The 19,558-nt window shown below is 42.4% G+C and overlaps 1 protein-coding gene across 3 annotated transcripts in view; it reads right to left on the bottom strand.

Moving 5' to 3' along the window:
- CMSS1 (cms1 ribosomal small subunit homolog) overlaps positions 1–19,558 on the bottom strand; it is a 252,196-nt gene that overhangs the window by 2,050 nt on the left and 230,588 nt on the right. For all 3 annotated transcript variants that reach the window (XM_086623861.1, XM_086623795.1, XM_086623941.1), the window contains 7 exons: positions 11,854–11,925; positions 8,707–8,836; positions 5,750–5,809; positions 4,951–5,053; positions 3,469–3,529; positions 2,505–2,592; positions 796–884 (listed from right to left, as the gene is read on the bottom strand). In XM_086623861.1, coding sequence (XP_086479987.1) covers positions 796–884; positions 2,505–2,592; positions 3,469–3,529; positions 4,951–5,053; positions 5,750–5,809; positions 8,707–8,836; positions 11,854–11,925 — 603 coding nt within the window. The remainder of the gene's footprint in view (positions 1–795; positions 885–2,504; positions 2,593–3,468; positions 3,530–4,950; positions 5,054–5,749; positions 5,810–8,706; positions 8,837–11,853; positions 11,926–19,558) is intronic.

A 19,558-nucleotide genomic window follows, 5' to 3' on the forward strand; every position in this document is an offset into this window, starting at 1 on the left:
GCAGGGAAGGATTAATGGCTGATAATTTGTTTCACTTGTGAAATAGCTTAATGTCCATATGCAAAACCAGTCCTCTTACCCTGGAGATTCTACATATCGGCCTGCTCTATACATACGAAAAACCTGAAATGCTGTGCAGAAAATTGAGAGCTTTCTAACAACGACTGGTGGAGGAATCTGCCTCTTTCACTCTCTGCTGGCTTAACACCAGCTGATGCCCCACAGCATATGGTAAGCATGCCTTGTCACAGCAATAAATATGAAAGCTGGATTATAGAATTGGAAAGAATGGGGAAATACCTTAAAAGGAGTCTACAAATGATGGATGGGTCTACACAGTTTGTACCCTATCTCTTGCCAAAAAAAAAAAGCAAGTAGTAAAAACTGTCTGTAAATTTACTCACAAGTTACCTTACGCTCAGATGGAGACAAATAAATGCTTCTCCAAAGTTTTTTTTTGTTGTTGTTGTTTTTGAGGAAACTTTTGCACAAAGTCCTCTTACTGAGAGAACTTCCTAGAAACAGGTAGGACAACCATCTAGCATAAACAGGAGAAATTCACAGTGGAGCCACAGAAGTCACAGCTGTGACTTGCAACAAAAAAGGAAAAAAAATCTTCCTCAGGAGGTAATTTTGAGACCTGAGAGTACAGACTTACCAGTCAAATATCGACTTCTTTGTGTTTCTAGACCACTGAAGTCATCTTTACAGAAACAAAACCTTATTAAGATCTGGGCACTAGACTCAAAGTCACGAATACACAGAGTATAATATATGCAGGTGCTTATACAATACCTCAGGGATATCCATCATTCTCCTCAGTTTCTGATCTCTCCAGTTCCAGTCCAGAATCATATATTTTGTGGAGTTCAAGCACAGGCCATCTAAAAAGGCAACATAAACTTTACTACCAAGATAATATGACATGTGCTTATCAAAATGATTTTTGGCTTTTACATCTTTTGCTGTCTGTTCCCAAGGAAACTAACCTTTGAACACTTAAGTACTACATTTTCTGGTTGGAAAACTAATGCACTGACACTGCAAACTCCCTTAACCACATAATCCCATGCCTTTCTGGAAGATAAACACAAAAGCAGAACAACTACTGTTGCCAGGCTTGTCAAGAGCTAACATCCTGCCAGAAAATAATTCCTCAAGCTTCCTCTTGATGAAACCGCAGCAGTTGAATTTCCACCGCTGATGAGGAGCTGTAAAGTTACAAGGACCCTAGCCTGAAAACTTCTGTTAATGGGAACTGACAGTGTTTAGCAATTTACAGGACTGGGTGCCATGTGAATGTGAGTCAGGCCAGTGGTGTTGCTGAAGAATTCCTTTATCCTCCAAATAAATGGTGGTGAAAGAAGAAAAAGGTCCTTTCTGAACTGGCCCTCGAGCTGCTCCCCTGTTTTTGCCTGGTCTTCTACATGATTTTTCGGATCAGTTTTGACTCCACTCCGTTCTCTAGTGACCTGGCACTGCAACACTAAGATGTCAAAAAGGACTAGACCTTAGGATAAGATGATGCACCTGTGTCCTTGCCATGGGCTGCCTCCACCTAACATGGCAATGTGCTGATGTGCCAAGCAGTAACGACTTAATGTTGGTGGAGAGCACAGGAAGCAACGAAATTCTGCTACTCCTGTACCCTTCTGGAAGGAGTGGTAGAGACCCAATCCACAGCCAGTCCCTGACCAAGAAACCACAGTCAGAGCAAGGCAGTGTTTAGAAAAAGAAACAGAAAGGATCACCTTATCATCTTGTCATTTTGTTGTTTGTTTTTCTTTGTGTACATAATGTCTATTGAATAAGTAAAACTACTCAAAATTTGGGAAAAGAAAAGGAGATTTATATAGAATAATTAATTTCATTACAGGCAAATCAGAAATAAAATCAAATCGGCAAGCAGATCTTTTGTCCACCCTCACAAAAGTTTACACTGAGCTCAGGGCGACATACGATACGATGACTTCTGCCATTATTTCCCTTTGATTTACTTGCAGTGTTTAGTTTCCTGGAGCTTTAAATCTTACACCATGGTTTTGCAATCACTTTCAAGCAGCATAAATCAGTACTCCTGCCAAAAGAGGAAGTCCCCCATCTTTGCCTGCTCATTACCTGATTTTGTGTACACACTGGTTTTGTTTTAATTGGTATCAGTTCTAATTGGGATCAGTTCACTGAGCTGCCAAACAGACTCTTGAGCTAGCACAAGAAGCAGTAAGTGGGAATAAGTGGGCACTGACTGGGGTGGGGGGAGGTATTACTCTGTCTTTCTCTGGTAATAGTGATTTATGCCAGCTTAGAGCGATCGTAAAAGCAACTACTAGAATCTTGACCTCATTTTGACTGATACAGTACAAGCGGAGAAACAGAACTGTACAGTTTAGTACCCAAATCCACAGATTCATGTCAACCCAAGCACTTCAAAAACAACTGAAGTCTAACTTCTCATGAGACCAAGTATAAGATACCTATAGAGAAAACACTCCTTGTTCTCCTACCTTGCTCCACGAGGGCTTTTACTCTCCCGGGAGTTCCAACCCCGATGTGGAACACGCCTTTCTCCAACATATTCATCTGTTCTTTTATCTGATTTGAAAAGAGAAAGACAAACCACAGTAAACCCACAATTGTTTTAAGATTTCTTCTCAAGAGCTGGAAATAAATTCAAGATCTCATAGTATCTCTAGAATACCATCAAGTAACAAATACTACTGATCTTTCAAACTGTCAAATGGATATGTCTGGGAGAAAGTTTAAGAAATATAACAGCCAGCTAGGCATCACACTTCTCTAGAAGTTGAGACATTTTCAACTTTGAAAATCTGCTATTGCACCAACTATTCTTGGAGGTGAGAACAGTATGCTTCCTTCTGCATTTAAACAAATTCTCTGAAAATATCTGGAAAACAGACAAAGTTGAATTAACTCTAAACTCCTTCGAGATGAAGATACGGGAAAAGAGTGAAGTGAAGCAAGTGACATTTGTGTGTTTGCCAGTATTTATATCAAAGGTCAAATGCCCACTCATTACTTCCAACATCCTCATAATTTTTGCTCTCCAACAGGTATGGATATGGGGTATTCCGGCATCCAACTGGCAGAATGCAAATGTGGGTGCTGGTGCAGTTTCCTTTTACAAACCTATGTGTGGGAGCCTTCTATTTAAACGGGCAAAAGCCATTTGAACGAGCACCTCACAGCAATGTGGAACAGCTTTAAAACATCGTGCACGCGTAAGCATCTACATTCTGCACAGGATTGCACCAGAGCTATTGGAGATGGTGCTTGGCTAGATTCCTCAGACTGCAACGATGGGTAACCAAAGGAAACTTTACCTAAAAAAAGGGATGTTATATGAACACTGTGTGAAAGGCACTATTGCTAAATGCTTTAAAAACAAAACAATACGACACTAGTTAGTTCTTCAGTTGTTCTATCAAAATTCCCTCGCAGCTCTCTTACCTTTATGTGCTTTGCAAACAACTTGAGAACTCTGCAGTCTCCTTTAAATGCTGTCATTGACCTAGCAGTAAAAAAATTGAACAAGGAAATGCAAGTATCAGGGCTGGGATTAAGACCACACAGGAGGAAAGCAAAACCAACCAGCATTTCTCAGTATGCTTGAGACACACAGTCCCCCAGTGACCCCAGCTTGAACATTATGTACGTTCTTGTTTGCTACTCGATCAACAACTGGATAAACGCAATAGCAGATATCAGCAGGGGGCAATATTGTTTAGATAGCTTTTCAGATAATATTTAATAATTATGGCCTGTGCTTTCACAGCCAGCTTAGTTCAAAACTGACTAACCACCAAATTCTAATTCAAAAATATCTGTTACTGAGATACAGGCATGAATGAACACGTGTGCGTGCACAAAAGGAAAGATCTGTGTATGGACCACTCCACATTTTTACGGTCTTCCTGCAGTGTAGCTGCTGGGAAAACCTAGGCTGCCACAGTCTTTACTGCAGAGATTGCCCACATTCCAGTTAACCAAAATTCATTTGTTGGAAAACCTGACTTGTTTTTCTGACACTCCATTTTGGCACACGGTAATAACTCTATGTTCTGTATTAATCGAGCAGGAGACAACATATTCAGTATTTGCTGGATGTCATTTAAGACAGCTTTCTCTGCATGTTTTTTTTGCAGTGCACCAAATTTTCAATTTTATTTTGTGCAAAGCAAAAGGTTTATATACAAATAAACACATAAATGACCTAAGTCTCAGATGGCAGTATCTGCAAGCAGGGGCTAAACATCTGCCATATCTATGCTTCTATCTGTGGCATGGAGTCAGACTTCCCAACACTCCATCTCATGTCGTACTGACAGATACTCACATGAAATGCGGTCAAAACACAAAAGACAACCATGAAATTTGTGAGGTATACATTAATTCATCAAAGTCATCAAGACTTCTGGAATGAGAAGGAGGAGGACAGAGAAGGGTAAAAAAAGGACAGGTAACACTGAAAATTGTCATCTCTGTGCAGCAGTTTTCCAGCCTGAGAACACTAACACGGATCTGGAGGCACTCAGGCCAGATGCACACGTTAGCACTTGGCCCTGGAACGCCAAGTCCTCATTGCCTTTGGTGCAAAGTCACGATTTCCAGTGGCGGATCGTGATGCTTTATGGGTTTACTCTGTTGCCAAGTATAACATGTTGCGTGTTTCCCCAAAATTGGTTACACTTTATTTTTGTTTTTTAACAAAAATAGCACTTCTATGCAACTAAGTACCAAGTGTTACTTCAGTACAAAACCAAACACCACACTCTCACAGTTTAAAGAAGCAAGCAATATTGCATCAGTTTGAGTCAGTGAATTTGTTGGCTAGCAGAGGACAGTGTCCCAGTTTTGCCTTTTTGTCTGTGGTTCCAAGACAAAACCTCTGACTGACTGCCAACCTCAACATAACATTTGCTATCGACATACTTGATGAGTTCCAAGGAACGAAGGGCAGAACTGCAGATAACCAGCATCACCACCGACTTCTTCTCCTTGTGGTTTTTACGGAGTTTTGCCCACTTGGGACAGACTGCAATGAAAAAGCCCATGTACACACACAGAGAAATTACTACATGCCACAATTTTAAATTACAAGAGTACATGATGAATGGTAGCCAGCAGCAAGAACACACATGCTGCCTCCTATGAGGTCTGGATCTCTGGCAACACTTCTACGTTTAGTCATGGCTGAGAAATTGGAAAATAAAATGCCTAAAATAGATAAAATACAGAAATATCACATTAATGAACAAATTAGATACGCATTAAAAATCAACAGTTTGTAAAGTGACAAGTCCCCATTATCTTCATTTGCCACATATGGTAATTTGAATCAGAGAAAACTAATAGAAAAGATACATTTACTAGACCACAAGCTCTATATAAATATATATAAGAGAAAAAAATTCTCTTGGTTCACGTCAGCAGACAGCTGCAGGATTTTTACTGTAGGATAATACACACACCTACTTACGAAGCCGCAATAAATTACTGACAAATAATCTCTAGCAATTAAAAGAAACTCTAAAACATTTTGATACAAAAAAGTGATAAGAGTAAAAAAGAGCCAGAAAAACAAGACTTGTTATGAAAAAAAAAACCCAAAACTTAAAGTTATTAATATTTCATAATTAAAAATATTTGGAGGTGCAGATAAAAACTGCAATAATATCGCATTAACAGTGTTTTTCATACAACTTTTATCTCATCCAACATTTTAACTCACTTTCCTTCAGGTATGAAGAAAAACTATGGGTGAGGTCATTGGCTGGCAAAAAACAGGAATCTGAAATGTAAAAGGAAAAAATATTTTTGTTGATGAATTTTTAACAGCAGAAGTATATATATATATACTAAAGAAGTATATATATCTCTAGTTATATTGATGAAATCACAACTGTGTTAAAATCCATCATCAATAAATTACCATTTGTGAAACAAAGTTCAATGTACACTTCCATGTACAAGAAGCAAAAGACTTTATTGGATAAATCAATGAAGGTAACATTACTCAACTCAATTGCAATTCCTTTCTCTTCTCCCATTATGAAAACCCCTGAATACAGGGCTGCATAGGTGTGATCACATTAAAAAAAGTTTTCATGTGTCTTTGCCACAATCAGTCAAAAGTCCTAGCCAAAAGTCTTACAGTCAATCTGCGAGATTGTTCCTCCAGTCTACCTACAATGGAATCCATTTGTAGATCATCCAAACAATTCATATTGTGTAAATGCGAGAACCTACCAGTAATCTACCTGTCAATAAGTTTGTTCCTCTTTCTGACCTTTCATTTTGTGGCAAAATACCTAACTATATCAGCCCTAATGGTAACACTGACACTGCATTTCAATGCCTCCCTCTTACTTCATTTCCCACTGCCTATCTGTCTTTTACCTGGTCACTGTTAATGAGTAAGTCTTAAAAGCGCTCTGTGGCAGACATGCCATTTAATTTTAAGCTTCATGTAGAGGCAATGAAGAAAGACAAGGTCCTAAACAGGTTCTTTGGAAGGCCTTTCCTTTCTCCACTGTCTACACAGAAAGTCGAAGTTCTTAAAATGGTGATTAAAATTAGATGGTCTGCAAACTTGCCATCGTTGTTAAGGGTCATTTGCCTGATGGAACAATACAGTCCTGCAGAGCATTAACAACTCTGTCTTCAGGGTCCCACATATCCGTGGTCATTCTGCATGAAGCACAGTGTCTCAGGGTGCCTGTCTATAGAATGAGATGTTTGCTGATGGATTTTAGCTAAATTAAGGAGGTTTCCTTATAGATGTTATTCATGTTCACAAGGATGGTGCATTGTGCTAATGCTGGCAGCATCGATCCATGACTTCCATTGGAACAGACAGTGAGACAAACTTGGTTTGGAGCTGATGGCTGGCTGAAGTCCTGCCTGTGTAGTTTCTTTAACGTAGCTGCTCTCCATCACTGTATCTTCCATTAAATGGGTGTTGTCTTGCTAAAAACTTCTATTTTGCGCTGATCCCTTTTATTAAATCCAGAGATTGACATTTACTGGGACCTGAGCTCCAAAGGGAATGAATGTGTACAACTGAAGGATCAGCAGCTGACTTACTTTTAAAATCATGTTTAAGACATGCACTTGACACTAGTGGGGAAGGGTAGGGGCTGCCCTTCCATAAACATTTGGTGGTAACAGGAGAGCTCTTCACATCCACCATGGTCCTTTCCTCTCACTGGCAAAATATCTTCCCTGTTGTTTTGCTCTTCTGAATGTATTAAGTCTCATTAATGACCGCACAATTCAAAAGATGGTTTCTAAAGGACATGAGCTTTGGTCACTGACTTTTCACCAACACTGGAGTATTAACAACAATTTTAAATGGAAGTTTCAGAAAGGGGAAAAACACATAGCTCCGGACTGCAGCAAGTGACCCTGCTGCCTACAAACTTGACCTTCTGCACCTTGTCAGTTAATAACAACACACCACTCCAAGTAGCTGCTCGCTCTTTGCTCAGTGCTTTGACGTGAATGACTTGACAGCTGTAGAAGTTCGTACACTCCTTGGCACTCTAAGCCTCCACTCCCAGCACAAAAAGAAAGAAGGAATATCTCCATCCAACCCAAGAGCCAATCCATATGGGAAAGGGTCACTTTTAATAAGAAAGAAACCAAAGCAATTTATTATTTGCTAAAAACCCTAAAGGTCTAAAAATATTTAACATAAGCTTTTCAAAGCAATCTATATGGGACTTCTCCAGATTTTCTTGAGTCAACAAGAAGGATCAACCTACCCCATAGAAATAAAGAAGGATCAACCTAGAATCATGGATGTTACGGAGGAGCGTATTTATGTAGAAAGACAGGCTTAAACACTAAAAGAGAGAAACCACTGCTGGGCTAGAAGGCTCCTACATTGGGCACAGGTCACTAAGAGTTCAAGAAGTACCAAAGGTGTATGCAGGTTAGCTACCAGGCCGTTTGCTCTTCACGAGCACTACCAACAAATCATAGACAGTGCCTATAAAATGACCTCGCAGAGTAAGAGGTAGAGAAGTTCAGTGTTGCCTTTATCTCTAATGTAACCTCCTACTCACAGAAGCCAACTCTGCCCTGTCCTGCTTTGCCTTTTCTATCACTGGCTTTTAACTGGAGACACAATACGGGAAACTGGAGACACAATATGGGAAACTAAGAGGGTCCTTGTTATGGTTAAAACCTGGGTTGCTTTACACTTCGACCAAAACTACCATCTCATTTCATGCCACTCCCTGAAAAACTATTGCATTCAACATCTCATAACCACGTCAGAATGACATCTCATGTTTCTTTGTCTGCTTCTGTCAGCCCTCCTATTATGCATCTGGATCGACTCAGATAATCCCAGAAACAAAATACATTTTCACTTTCACTGTCAGCATCTTGGAAGCTATTATTAGGAATCATATATTTTCTATTAGAAAAGTGAGCTCCTGAAATTAATACGTTATAATAAAAGGACACATTAAAACAATGTTTCTTTTCATTTCCGTAACTCCAAGAAACCTCACATTTATTCCAAAGAAACTAATATATCTACTTAAACAGCAATTAATATACAGTATAAAAAATATTTCCATAAAAAAGTACAACTCAAGACCTCTTTCTTCTGCAGAAAAGAACTCAACAGTATAATGAGAAAAACATGATTTGTCTATTAAATATAGGATAAGTTACCTGACAGCTTTAATTCCTCTATTTCAATCACTGAACGGCTTTCACCAAAATGCTGACTGAGCAGATTTTGTAGATCTGCAGGGACACCAGGTTTTGGAGCGGATTTTTCCAGAATATCTGAAATTTTCTTCTAAAAAAAATTAAAACGGGTAAGTATGGCATTTCTATAATTTCTGCTTTTTGGCTAGCTAATACCACTCTTAAATAAATGTTCCTCCATAACTATATACAGTTATGCTGGCTTAATTACAGCTTAATTAGGAAAACACCTTACAATGGGACAAGATTGCCCTAATCTTTAGTGGGAATGCAGACTTCAGACACGAGTTCAGATACTTTGATGAGATGGTCTGTGAGCCCAAAGACAAAAAATCTTGGCACTCACCTGAAATGCTGCCATAACAAAAACATAACTGAAAGCTCGTTTTGTGAGTTTTGCTCTTATTACACTTAAGTATCAGTTTGAAAATTCAGGTTTTTTTTTTCATAATTTCTTTTAATTTATTATTCTTGAAGCATAACAATAGGAATCAAGTGGTTATATAAGTCTTGGTTATATTTTGATTAAAACCGAGTTAACTATCTATCTGTTTTGGAAGGAAATGAGCTAACAGCTCACAAAACCAGAAGTCAAGCAGAAGGACTTCAGCAGGTGCTCTGTTTTTCCAAAATGTGTAATATTTTAAACCGAATTACCAATTTTTAGAGCCTCAACATGAGTCCATAATGGTTGTGTTTTACACCTTAGGAACGTTAGTAAATAAAAAGTCTGAATTTTCACTGAAGTGAAAGTGCTGCTCTGTTTTTTCCTGTATGTGCTGGTTTTGGCTGGTGCTTAGTTGCTGGCTGGGGTTAAACCATGATGCCATAATTAAACGGATCATCGGGGCAGAACAGCCCTGGGTTCCCGCTATCTGAATGATCTGCCAGCATTTAAGAAAACAGCAGAATTTCAAGGATAGAGGCAGCTGGAGAGAACAGCAAGAACATGAAGCCTCTCTTGCTCTCACTGAGAAGCCATTTGTCTGTGAAGGGCCAGCTCAAGGCTTCTCAGCTGCGTAAGCTGAACCAAACTGGCTGTCGGGAGGACACACGGCAGCATACGCCTAGAAGTGAAAAGGAGCAGGAGACTGTGGTTAGGATGGAGCCATAGGGCATGTACCTGTGAGGCAAAGTGAGATTTCACTGGGAAATGAGGTGGGCCTGGAAGTCTTTATGGCAGCTTTGGAGGGGTGGTGGGTACTTTTATGGCAGGCTAAGGTCTGGGGCAGTAAAGATCAATGGAAATTTTGGAGAGCGCTATAGCAGGAGTTTTAATGTAGGAGACAGATCTTTTTCCATCTCTTTCCCCCGTTCCATCCCAGCACCCACTCCCTTCTTCTCTGCCATTCCCTCTTGCCCAGAGTACACCCCAAATACTCCCATAACGGCGGCATAAGGGGCAGAAGGCTGAACAGGGAAGAGCTATTTGGGGGCTGCTGAAGCCACTATACCCTACAGCAAAGGCAAAGTAGGCAGCTGCCCCTCCCAGCCACCTGCCACTTTGGCCAGTGCCTGTTCCACCTCTGCTGTGTTTACAAGATCCCAGCTGAATCTCTGACAGTGGGATATGTGGAGATGAAGTGCATATGCCTTCCTCTTGGTGCACCTTTGGCCTGGTGCAAAGCCCTCTGCAGTCCCTGGAAGACTTTCCAGTGGACGCCTGGCTGTTTGGCAGGTTTTTGCAGTGCCTGAATCTGTAGTGTTCCTTCCCAAGATTCACCCTCATTTGGCACCATTGTATTTTTCTGCTACATAACAACTGTCTTCCCAAAGAATGACCAGAGGCCACCTGCAGCACACACAGCCTTTGCATGAGGCTCACAAACAGACCTCTTTGCTGCTGTTCCTATCAACGACAAATGCTCTTCTCCAGCAATCTGTCTCTTAGGTGACCCACATTTGGGAAACTCTGATTTAGCAGACAGCAAGACAAGAACTATCAGGCTCATTTTACTTCGTAACTCAGCATAAGGCGCCGTTCCGTAGGACCATTACGTCATCCATTGGGCCACTTGGTTCCTCCAGGAAAATTATGGCACCCTGGAGGGGAGAAGCCTGATACTAATGAGAAATTCCTCAAGAGCAAGGACACCTGAGCAAACTCTCTTCCTTCAAGGAGAGCTGTGGGGAAATGTTCCTCAAGCAGGAAGTTTTATTCTTTTTCTTCCAATTAATTCCAGATGCTTAAAACAAAGGCTTTTTTCCCTCCTTTTCCTTATTTTTGAAGGGAGAGCTTTGTTTGGAGTCCATAGATCAACCTGATAAATATCTCCTGATGGATTTTCTGATGGGCTGTGTATGTCAACTTAGTGGCCTAGCCCCACTGAAACCAAAGGTGTAACTAAGCACGCCTCTTGTTTGCTTGAGAACCGGAGTCCTTCTGTTAGGTCTGGTTCAGCATCTCTGTCGTGGGATGCTTTTGCCCTGGTAGCAGTGGAACAAGCACCCCGGTCACTTCTGCCAGAGCTGCATTTAAAGCTAAATCCCACTCTTCCCTCTTCCCATTCTGTGGATGATTAAGAGGCCTGACATAATACAAAAAGGCCACCTCTCAGCCTTGTGATGGAGCCAACTATTTACAGTCTGTCCTGAAAGACAATTAACTTGCCTGGTGCGATACAATCTCCACCTAGACTTCAGAGTGTGCCTGTGGCGGAGGGTGAGCATGGAGCATGGCCAGAGGGACAATACAGACTATTTATTTTTACACTTATGAGGACAAGAGCGAGCACGGACAGCTCTTGGCTCAAAAGACGTAACAGCAGCTGGAGCCTTACCGCACTGCTGAAACCGGGCAGATTTTGCAGCAGCTGAAGTTACACCTTTCTCTGATGCAGTTACATTTTTTCAATGTGCAACACTTGCAAGTGAGGTGTAGACACACACAACCATTAAGCGGAGTATATGCACAATCCCATAGCTCAGGTTGGGAATGTTTTTTGTGAGTGAAGTAAAAAACCTAGGAATTTCTATTCTTCTCTAGAAGAGGCTGCAACATTTTGACTATATTACTTCTCATTATCACAGAGTTGTCCCAATTCTGAATCTTGTAATAGTGCGTACACCCACTGCCCAGTCCCCAAACACACTCTAGGACATTCATACCTTCTTTCTCCTCTTTGCCTTTACAGTGCTCTCTTGTTTTTCTCCAGGCTGACTTAGAAAACACTCTGTAGGCTGCAAAGCACATATTAAAAAAAAAAAAAAAAAGTAAGAAAAAAGAATAAACATCAGATATCTGATCACCTAGAGGGGAAAAAAGTCACTAAAGGGAGGTAAGAGGTGATGCAATAACTACAATGCTGGGTTAGGGAAACCTCCCCCCAAATCAAGCTTCTTCATAGGTAGAAAGGATCAAATTCTTACAGTTACATATATTTGGAGTAATTTTGAAATTGAGATCTATGTTGTTGTAACCAAGAGAGGAATAAAAGAACAGAAAGTTGAAACATACAGGTTGCAGTCACACTTCCATGAATAGGTGAAAAGTAAGTTTTAATAAGCACCAAGGAAAACATGAACAAAACCTTTCAAAAACTTTATATTTTTAATCTCTATTATCATGTGTGATTGTTTTTCTAAGCTTTGCCAACGGTGATCTAAAATAACTGGGTCTAAGGTGAGCACCCAGACGGTGAAAGATATCATGGAACTGGGCAAGAATAATTGGAAACTATCATGCTCTGGATTTCCTCTGACATTTGTAATGCAAAATTTAGGAAAACATGTTTCGAATTTGTTCTGCCCCATTCTTGCTTTGTCTCCTCGTTGCAGGCAGGGTCAAACACACACAAGAAAAATACATGGTGCATTTCAGAATAATCTTCATCCAACACGTGTCGCTATCATTAACCTCTTTTGTGCCTGAGTGAGCAGGTCCACTTGTAACAGGGTCCCTGTTCACATAAGCCAAGGTTAGGATTTGTCCTTAGCCACCTAAAATTGCCCAAAATAGAGGTTTTCCTTATTATGAATACAGCAATTCCCTTTTCTTTTGCCTTCTTAGGGACTTCCACTTCACGGAAATGCAAATAGATACCTAGATAGGTTTTACAGCTTAGTAAGTGACTTGATGAAGAGCAATGGGAAACTACGCTGAGTTTCCTCAGCTGCAGGAAAAAGCTCCTTGATGCATATGGCTGGAAAAAACTGCTCCTGCGAGAAACCGCGGAGAAGCCTCATCTCATGGAACATTAAAAGCTCAGGAACAGCAAATCCAGTGCTGCTCCCAGGGGAAAGACTAGAAGTAAAGTATCAGTAGAAAAGGGAGCTCAGCCAAAAGCCAGAGAAGCTGCTCCTTTGTTCCCTTGTAAGGGCAGCTTCAACGGGGCCACGAGGGCCAAAGGAAAGCTAACAGAAGTTCAGAGTATCTGAGCCTTTCTCAGCCCTCCTTGCACTGTCCCCCCCTTAACAAGAGGACACGTCATGACAACTGGTACAATATGACCCTGCCCAGCACATTTGTGCCTTTCCAAGTCCACTCTCACATCCCTTATCAGAAGCATTTGTGGAGTTTAATTGGTCATATTATGCTTACATTTCCCTTTTTCTCCCCCCCTCCCCTAGCTAATTCAGCTATAAAATCCAGGACACCACCATGTTCAACACAAACAAATGACCTATTACTTGCTCCTGCCTTCTATGCCGTGATGCAACCACAGCCACTGCACTTGCAAAGGCAGTAGAACTGTATAGAAGTGGCCCTTAGTCTGGTTGAGGTTTGAAACAGTATTTGGGAACTACTAGAGAAGATGTGGCTGGGGACTGGCTACAGGCAGCAAACCATTCCACAACTAGGGCTGGAACATCATGCAGCCTGGATCAATCCCCACTCATGAGAAGTTGTGACAGGGACTGAATGTTGCCTCAACAACAGAGATCTGTCCCTGCGATCTTCTCAGGTATAAACAGATTTGTCTTCACGAGAAATCAAGGGAATGACTGCAAGTAGAAACGTACTGCAGCTAACTAAATTGTTCCAGGGTTAACATGTTTTTTGTTTTCATTTTTGGTTTGCTTCTTTTTAAAAAAATCTCTGTCCTGACTCTGATTCAAGTGCTTTTAAAACATCACCATACATTTCTTCATTCCTATCCCTACCATTAGCATTCCCAGACATTGAGACTGAAACAGAGCTACCCTCTGCCTTCAGTTCCTGCTCTACCCTTACACATCCCAGCTGTCCACAGACACTTGAAGACCACTTGCCAGGTGTTTTAATAATAAACTCCATGTTCAACATCTTATTTTATGCAGAGAACAAGCCTTTGGATTGACTTAGTCAAGGAATACTACCAAGCAATCAAAAAGCCACAAAGGGGCCAACCTGAAACTCTTTCCTCCAGTAAAATACGATGGCTCCCTATCCTAGAAAGGGTTACTACCCTTTGGCGTATTGAAAAATGCCACTCATTCACTTCAGGCCCATCTCTCCCTTCATATATATTGTGAACTGTTTTACTTTACATAAATATGCAAAACATTCCCAACAGGTATCCGCATGAGAAAAGAATAAAACCATGCCACAGAGCTGAAAATTTTTCTCTAAGAGAAACACAGTTTTCTCACTGATAACCCTTTATTCAGATATTTATAAATATCACCAAATGTCATGGCTTCTTTTTTGAAGGCAGTATATAACTCTTTCTTCCAATAGCAACACAAGTACAACGCAGGCTTGCAGTCAACGCCTTGCTTCCTCAGAGGAGCATCTTAAGACTCAAAATTATTGCCTTTACAACAGCATATATATTTAGGCATAGTATGCTATTAGCCCAGCAATAATAAATCCACTTTATTCAGACATCAAAAATAATATCACAAGAAAAAGAAACTTCATGGTGGTGAATGGCTGTACACTTACACATATTTGATGATCTGCAGTCTAAAATCTTTAGACATCTGATCTAGACTGAACTTCATGGCTTCACCAAAGGCAGATCGTGCCTGACCAACTTGGTGGCCTTTTACGATGGGGTGACAACATCGGTGGACAAGGGTCGACCAACGGATGTCATCTACCTGGACTTGTGCAAAGCTTTTGACACTGTCCCGCACGACATTCTTCTCTCTAAACTAGAGAGGCATGGGTTTGATGGATGGACCACTCGGTGGATAAGGAATTGGCTCAATGGCCGTACTCAGAGAGTAGTGGTCAACGGCTCGATGTCCATGTGGAGACCGGTCACGAGTGGCGTCCCTCAGGGGTCCGTGTTGGGCCCGGCCCTCTTCAACATCTTTGTCGGTGACGTGGACAGTGGACAGTGACTCCATAGTGCACCCTCAGCAAGTTCGCCGATGACACCAAGCTGTGTGGTGCCGTCGACACGCTGGAAGGGAGGGATGCCATCCAGAGGGACCTCGACAGGCTGGAGAGGTGGGCCCGTACCAACCTCATGAAGTTTAACCAGGCCAAGTGCAAGGTCCTACATCTGGGTCATGGCAATCCCAGGCACAAATACAGACTGGGTGGTGAATGGATCGTGAGCAGCCCTGAGGAGAAGGACTTGGGAGTACTGGTGGACGAGAAGCTCAATATGAGCCAGCAATGTGCTCTTGCAGCCCAGAAGGCCAACCGCATCCTGGGCTGCATCAAGAGGAGCGTGGCCAGCAGGTCAAGGGAGGTGATTCTCCCCCTCTACTCTGCCCTCGTGAGACCTCACTTGGAGTATTGCGTCCAGTTCTGGAGTCCCCAACATAAGAAGGACATGGACCAGTTGGAGAGGGTCCAGAGGAGGGCCACGAAGATGATAAGAGGGCTGGAGCACCTTTCCTATGAGGACAGGCTGAAGGAGTTGGGGCTGTTCAGCCTGGAGAAGAGGAGGCTCCGGGGTGACCTTATAGCGGTCTTCCAGTACCTCAAGGGGGCCTACAAGAAAGATGGGGAGAGGCTGTTCAGGAGGGCCAGTTGTGATAGGACAAGGGGTAATGGTTTTAAAATAGAGGGAGGTAGATTCAGGTTGGATATTAGGAAAAAATTTTTTACTATGAGAGTTGTAGAACACTGGAACAGGTTACCCAGAGAGGTGGTGGATGCTCCATCCCTGGAGACGTTCAAGGCCCGGTTGGATGAGGCCCTGAGCAACCTGATCTAGTTGGAGATATCCCTGTTCCTTGCAGGGGGGTTGGACTAGATGACCTTTGAAGGTCCCTTCCAGCCCTAACGATTCTATGATTCTATGATTCTATCCAAATGTTAGTTGCCTACCTACTCATGCAACAGCTCTTTGCATGCCACCCTGAAGAAAAGGTCATTTGCATGTTTTTCTTATGCAAGACACAGAGCAGAAAACCTACTGGTTTTTGACATGGCTCCCTGTGCTCTGTGTTTTTAAGCTATTTTTACATGGAAGTACTTAAAATGCAGAAAACAGGACCATTGATTTATGAACTAAAATGTCATAAATTCCTTGTTTGTTAATCACAGACAGAACATAAAATATTTCCTGTATTATATTTCTAACAAATTATTTTTCTTTACATGTTGACAAGTTACTGGAAATTCAAATGTTGAGTGAAAACATGCTTGAGTGTGTGTGAAAGTTTACATTCTAGGTCAGCCATATACTCTGACTTTCGGAGTTTGTGACAAAGTAAACACATCAATGCACCATTCAGGTTGGAGGCAAATTATTCATTTCATTGACAGCCTGAGGACAGCCTGTAGACTAGAAAGACAAACGTTCATAATTCTGTTTGGTTGTCTCCTGACTGGCTTTAAGGTGCAAAGTCCACTGCAGAATAGCTTCCAGTCTGTGAATAAGGCAGGGATCACAGAATCACAGAATGTTAGGAAATGGAAGGGACCTCAAAGGATCATCTAGCCCAATCCCCCTGCCGGAGCAGGACCACCTACATCAGATCACACAAGAAAACGTCCAGGCAGGTTTTGAACATCTCCAGAGAAGGAGACTCCACAACCTCTCTGGGCAGCCTGTTCCAGTGTTCTGTTACCCTTACTGGGAAGAAGTTCTTCCTCATGTTTAAGTGGAACCTCCTATGTTCCAGCTTATATCCATTTCCCCTTGTCCTATCATTGGATGCCAGTGAGAAGAGCTTGGCTCCATCCTCATGACAGTCACCCTTTACATATTTATAAATGCTAATGAGATTCCTCCTCAGTCTCCTCTTCTCCAAGCTAAAGAGACCCAGGTCCCTCAGCCTTTCCTCACAAGGGAGATGCTCCACTCCCTTAATCATCTTCGTGGCCCTGAGCTGGACTCTCACAAGCAGTTCCTTGACCTTCTTGAACTGAGGGGCCCAGAACTGGACACAATATTCCAGATGCTGCCTCACCAGGGCAGAGTGGAGGGGGAGAAGAACCTCTCTCGACCTACTAACCACACCCCTTCTAATACACCCCAGGATGCCATTGGCCTTCTTGGCCACAAGAGCACATTGCTGGCTCATGGTCATCCTGCTGTCCACCAGGACCCCCAGGTCCCTTTCCTCTGTGCTGTTCCCCAACAGTTCAGTCCCCAACTTGTACTGGTACATGGGGTTGTTCTTACCCAGATGCAAGACTCTACACTTGCCCTTGTTGTATTTCATTAAATTTCTCCCCGCCCAACTCTCCAGCCTGTCCAGGTCTCTCTGAATGGCAGCACAGCCTTCAGGTGTGTCAGCCACTCCTCCCAGTTAGTGTCATCAGCAAACTTGCTGACCATGCACTCTATTCCCTCATCCAAGTCACTGATGAATATGTTGAACAATACTGGTCCCAGTACCGACCCTTGAGGGACTCCACTGAATACAGGCCTCCAACTGGACTCTGTCTCATTGACCACTACTCTCTGGCTTCTATCCTTCAGCCAGTTCACAATCCACCTCACTATCCGATCATCCAGACCACACTTCCTCAGTTTAGCTGTGAGGATGCTGTGGGAGACTGTGTCAAATGCTTTACTGAAGTCAAGGTAGACCACATCCACTGCTCTACCATCATCCACCCACTGGGTGATGTCCTCAAAAAAGGCTATCAGGTTTGTCAAGCACGACTTCCCCTTAGTGAAGCCACGTTGACTGCCCCTAATGACCCTCTTATCCTTGATATGCCTAGAGATAGCACCAAGGATAAGTTGTTCCATTATCTTTCCCGGGATGGAGGTGAGGCTGACCAGTCTATAGTTACCTGGGTCTTCCTTCTTGCCCTTTTTGAAGACCAGAGTGACATTTGCTTTCCTCCAGTCCTCAGGCACCTCTCCCATTCCCCACGATTTAGCAAAGATGATGGCGAGTGGCCTGGCAATGACATTTGCCAGCTCCCTCAGTACCCGCGGGTGCATCCCATCAGGACCCATGGATTTATGGATGGTCAGGTTGCTTAACTGGTCCCTAACCAAGTCCTCATCAACCAGGGTAGACTCCTCCTCTATCCTGACTTCCTCATGAGCCTCAGGGTTCTGGGGCTCATCAGGATAGCCTCCAGCAGTACAGACTGAGGCAAAGAAGGCATTCAGTAACTCTGCCTTCTTCTTATCCTCTGTCACCAGGGCACCCTCCTCATTCGCCAGTGGGCCTACATTGCCTCTAGTGTTAGTTTGATCTGCAATGTATTTGAAGAAGCCCTTTCTGTTATCCTTGACCTTTCTTGCAAGGAATTCCAAGGAGGTCTTAGCTTTCCTAGTTGCCTCCCTACATCCTCTGACAGCAGACCTATATTCCTCCCAAGTGGCCTGCCCCTCCTTCCATGATCTGTACATGAGTATAACGGGTTATGTTATACACGCCAGAACTACAAAACTACCAGCTTTCAATAAATACGTTTGATTTTGCAAGTGCTTTGCTCTAAAAAACATGCATTAACACATCCATGCCTTTGAACTCCCATAAAGCATTGCTTTCTGGAGTTTCATAACTAAACATCAAATTACCTGATTCCAAAATGCAGACTGATATTCTTTATATGACAGGAAGAGTTGTGGCAGGTGTTCTGCTGCAGCTGAGCAGTCCCAGTCCACCTTGGCAGGACAACTTGTGTTGGTTATCCTTTCTAATATTCTCACAGAAAGAGCAAAGCAACTTCTCCAAACAGTCTTAGTTCTAAATGCCTAAGTGAAGATAATGGTGATAAAAAGCAGCTCCAGATGCATCTTCACCAAGCTGAAATCCTCAGCATCTGACCCCCTGGTAGAGCATGTACAAAGGCAATACAGCTTCCTCCTGTATTGCTTGGTTCTCTGTTTTCTAATCAAAATGTAGAACCAGTTCAGATATTGGGATCACTTCACCTTTGGTCTTCTTGGAAAGACACCCAAAAGCATAGCAATTGCTACTGTGTTCTTTACACTTCTCTAGTACAAAAAAGGAGAACATCCTTGCAAATGGTTTTCACTTGGACAACTGCCTAGGCATCACACAGTGAATTTACTATTGACTTAGGGGTCAAAATTAATATCCACAACCTCAAGGAGAGACAGCTTCCAATGTCATTCTAGCTCTTTGACAGCCATTCAATTGACTCTCCTGTACGGTATCAGGAAGGCAGAAGAAATTTACCTTCAAATAAGAGACTTTTTAAAATCAGCTGACCTCTAGATGACTTTTTTTGCTCAAGTTGGGGTGATGCTGTCTGTCAAATACCTTGCTGCCTTTTCCTTGGCATACTTCATGTAATGCTGAACAACACAGTTCCTCCTGGTTTTAAATGAAGTTTTTAGTAGTGTAGACCTAAATTCCTTTTCACTTGGACCTTGCACTGGGGACCTGCTTGGGTGGAGATGCTGTACAACACGTAAATGCAGCTTTCAAGAACTTGTGTGTGCAGGGAAAGGGAAAAGGTTACAGGGGAGGACACTCAGCAGTACCATCC

Source organism: Tauraco erythrolophus, chromosome 1 (genome assembly GCF_009769465.1).
Source record: "Tauraco erythrolophus isolate bTauEry1 chromosome 1, bTauEry1.pri, whole genome shotgun sequence".
In the NCBI taxonomy this organism is placed as follows: Eukaryota; Metazoa; Chordata; class Aves; order Musophagiformes; family Musophagidae; genus Tauraco; species Tauraco erythrolophus.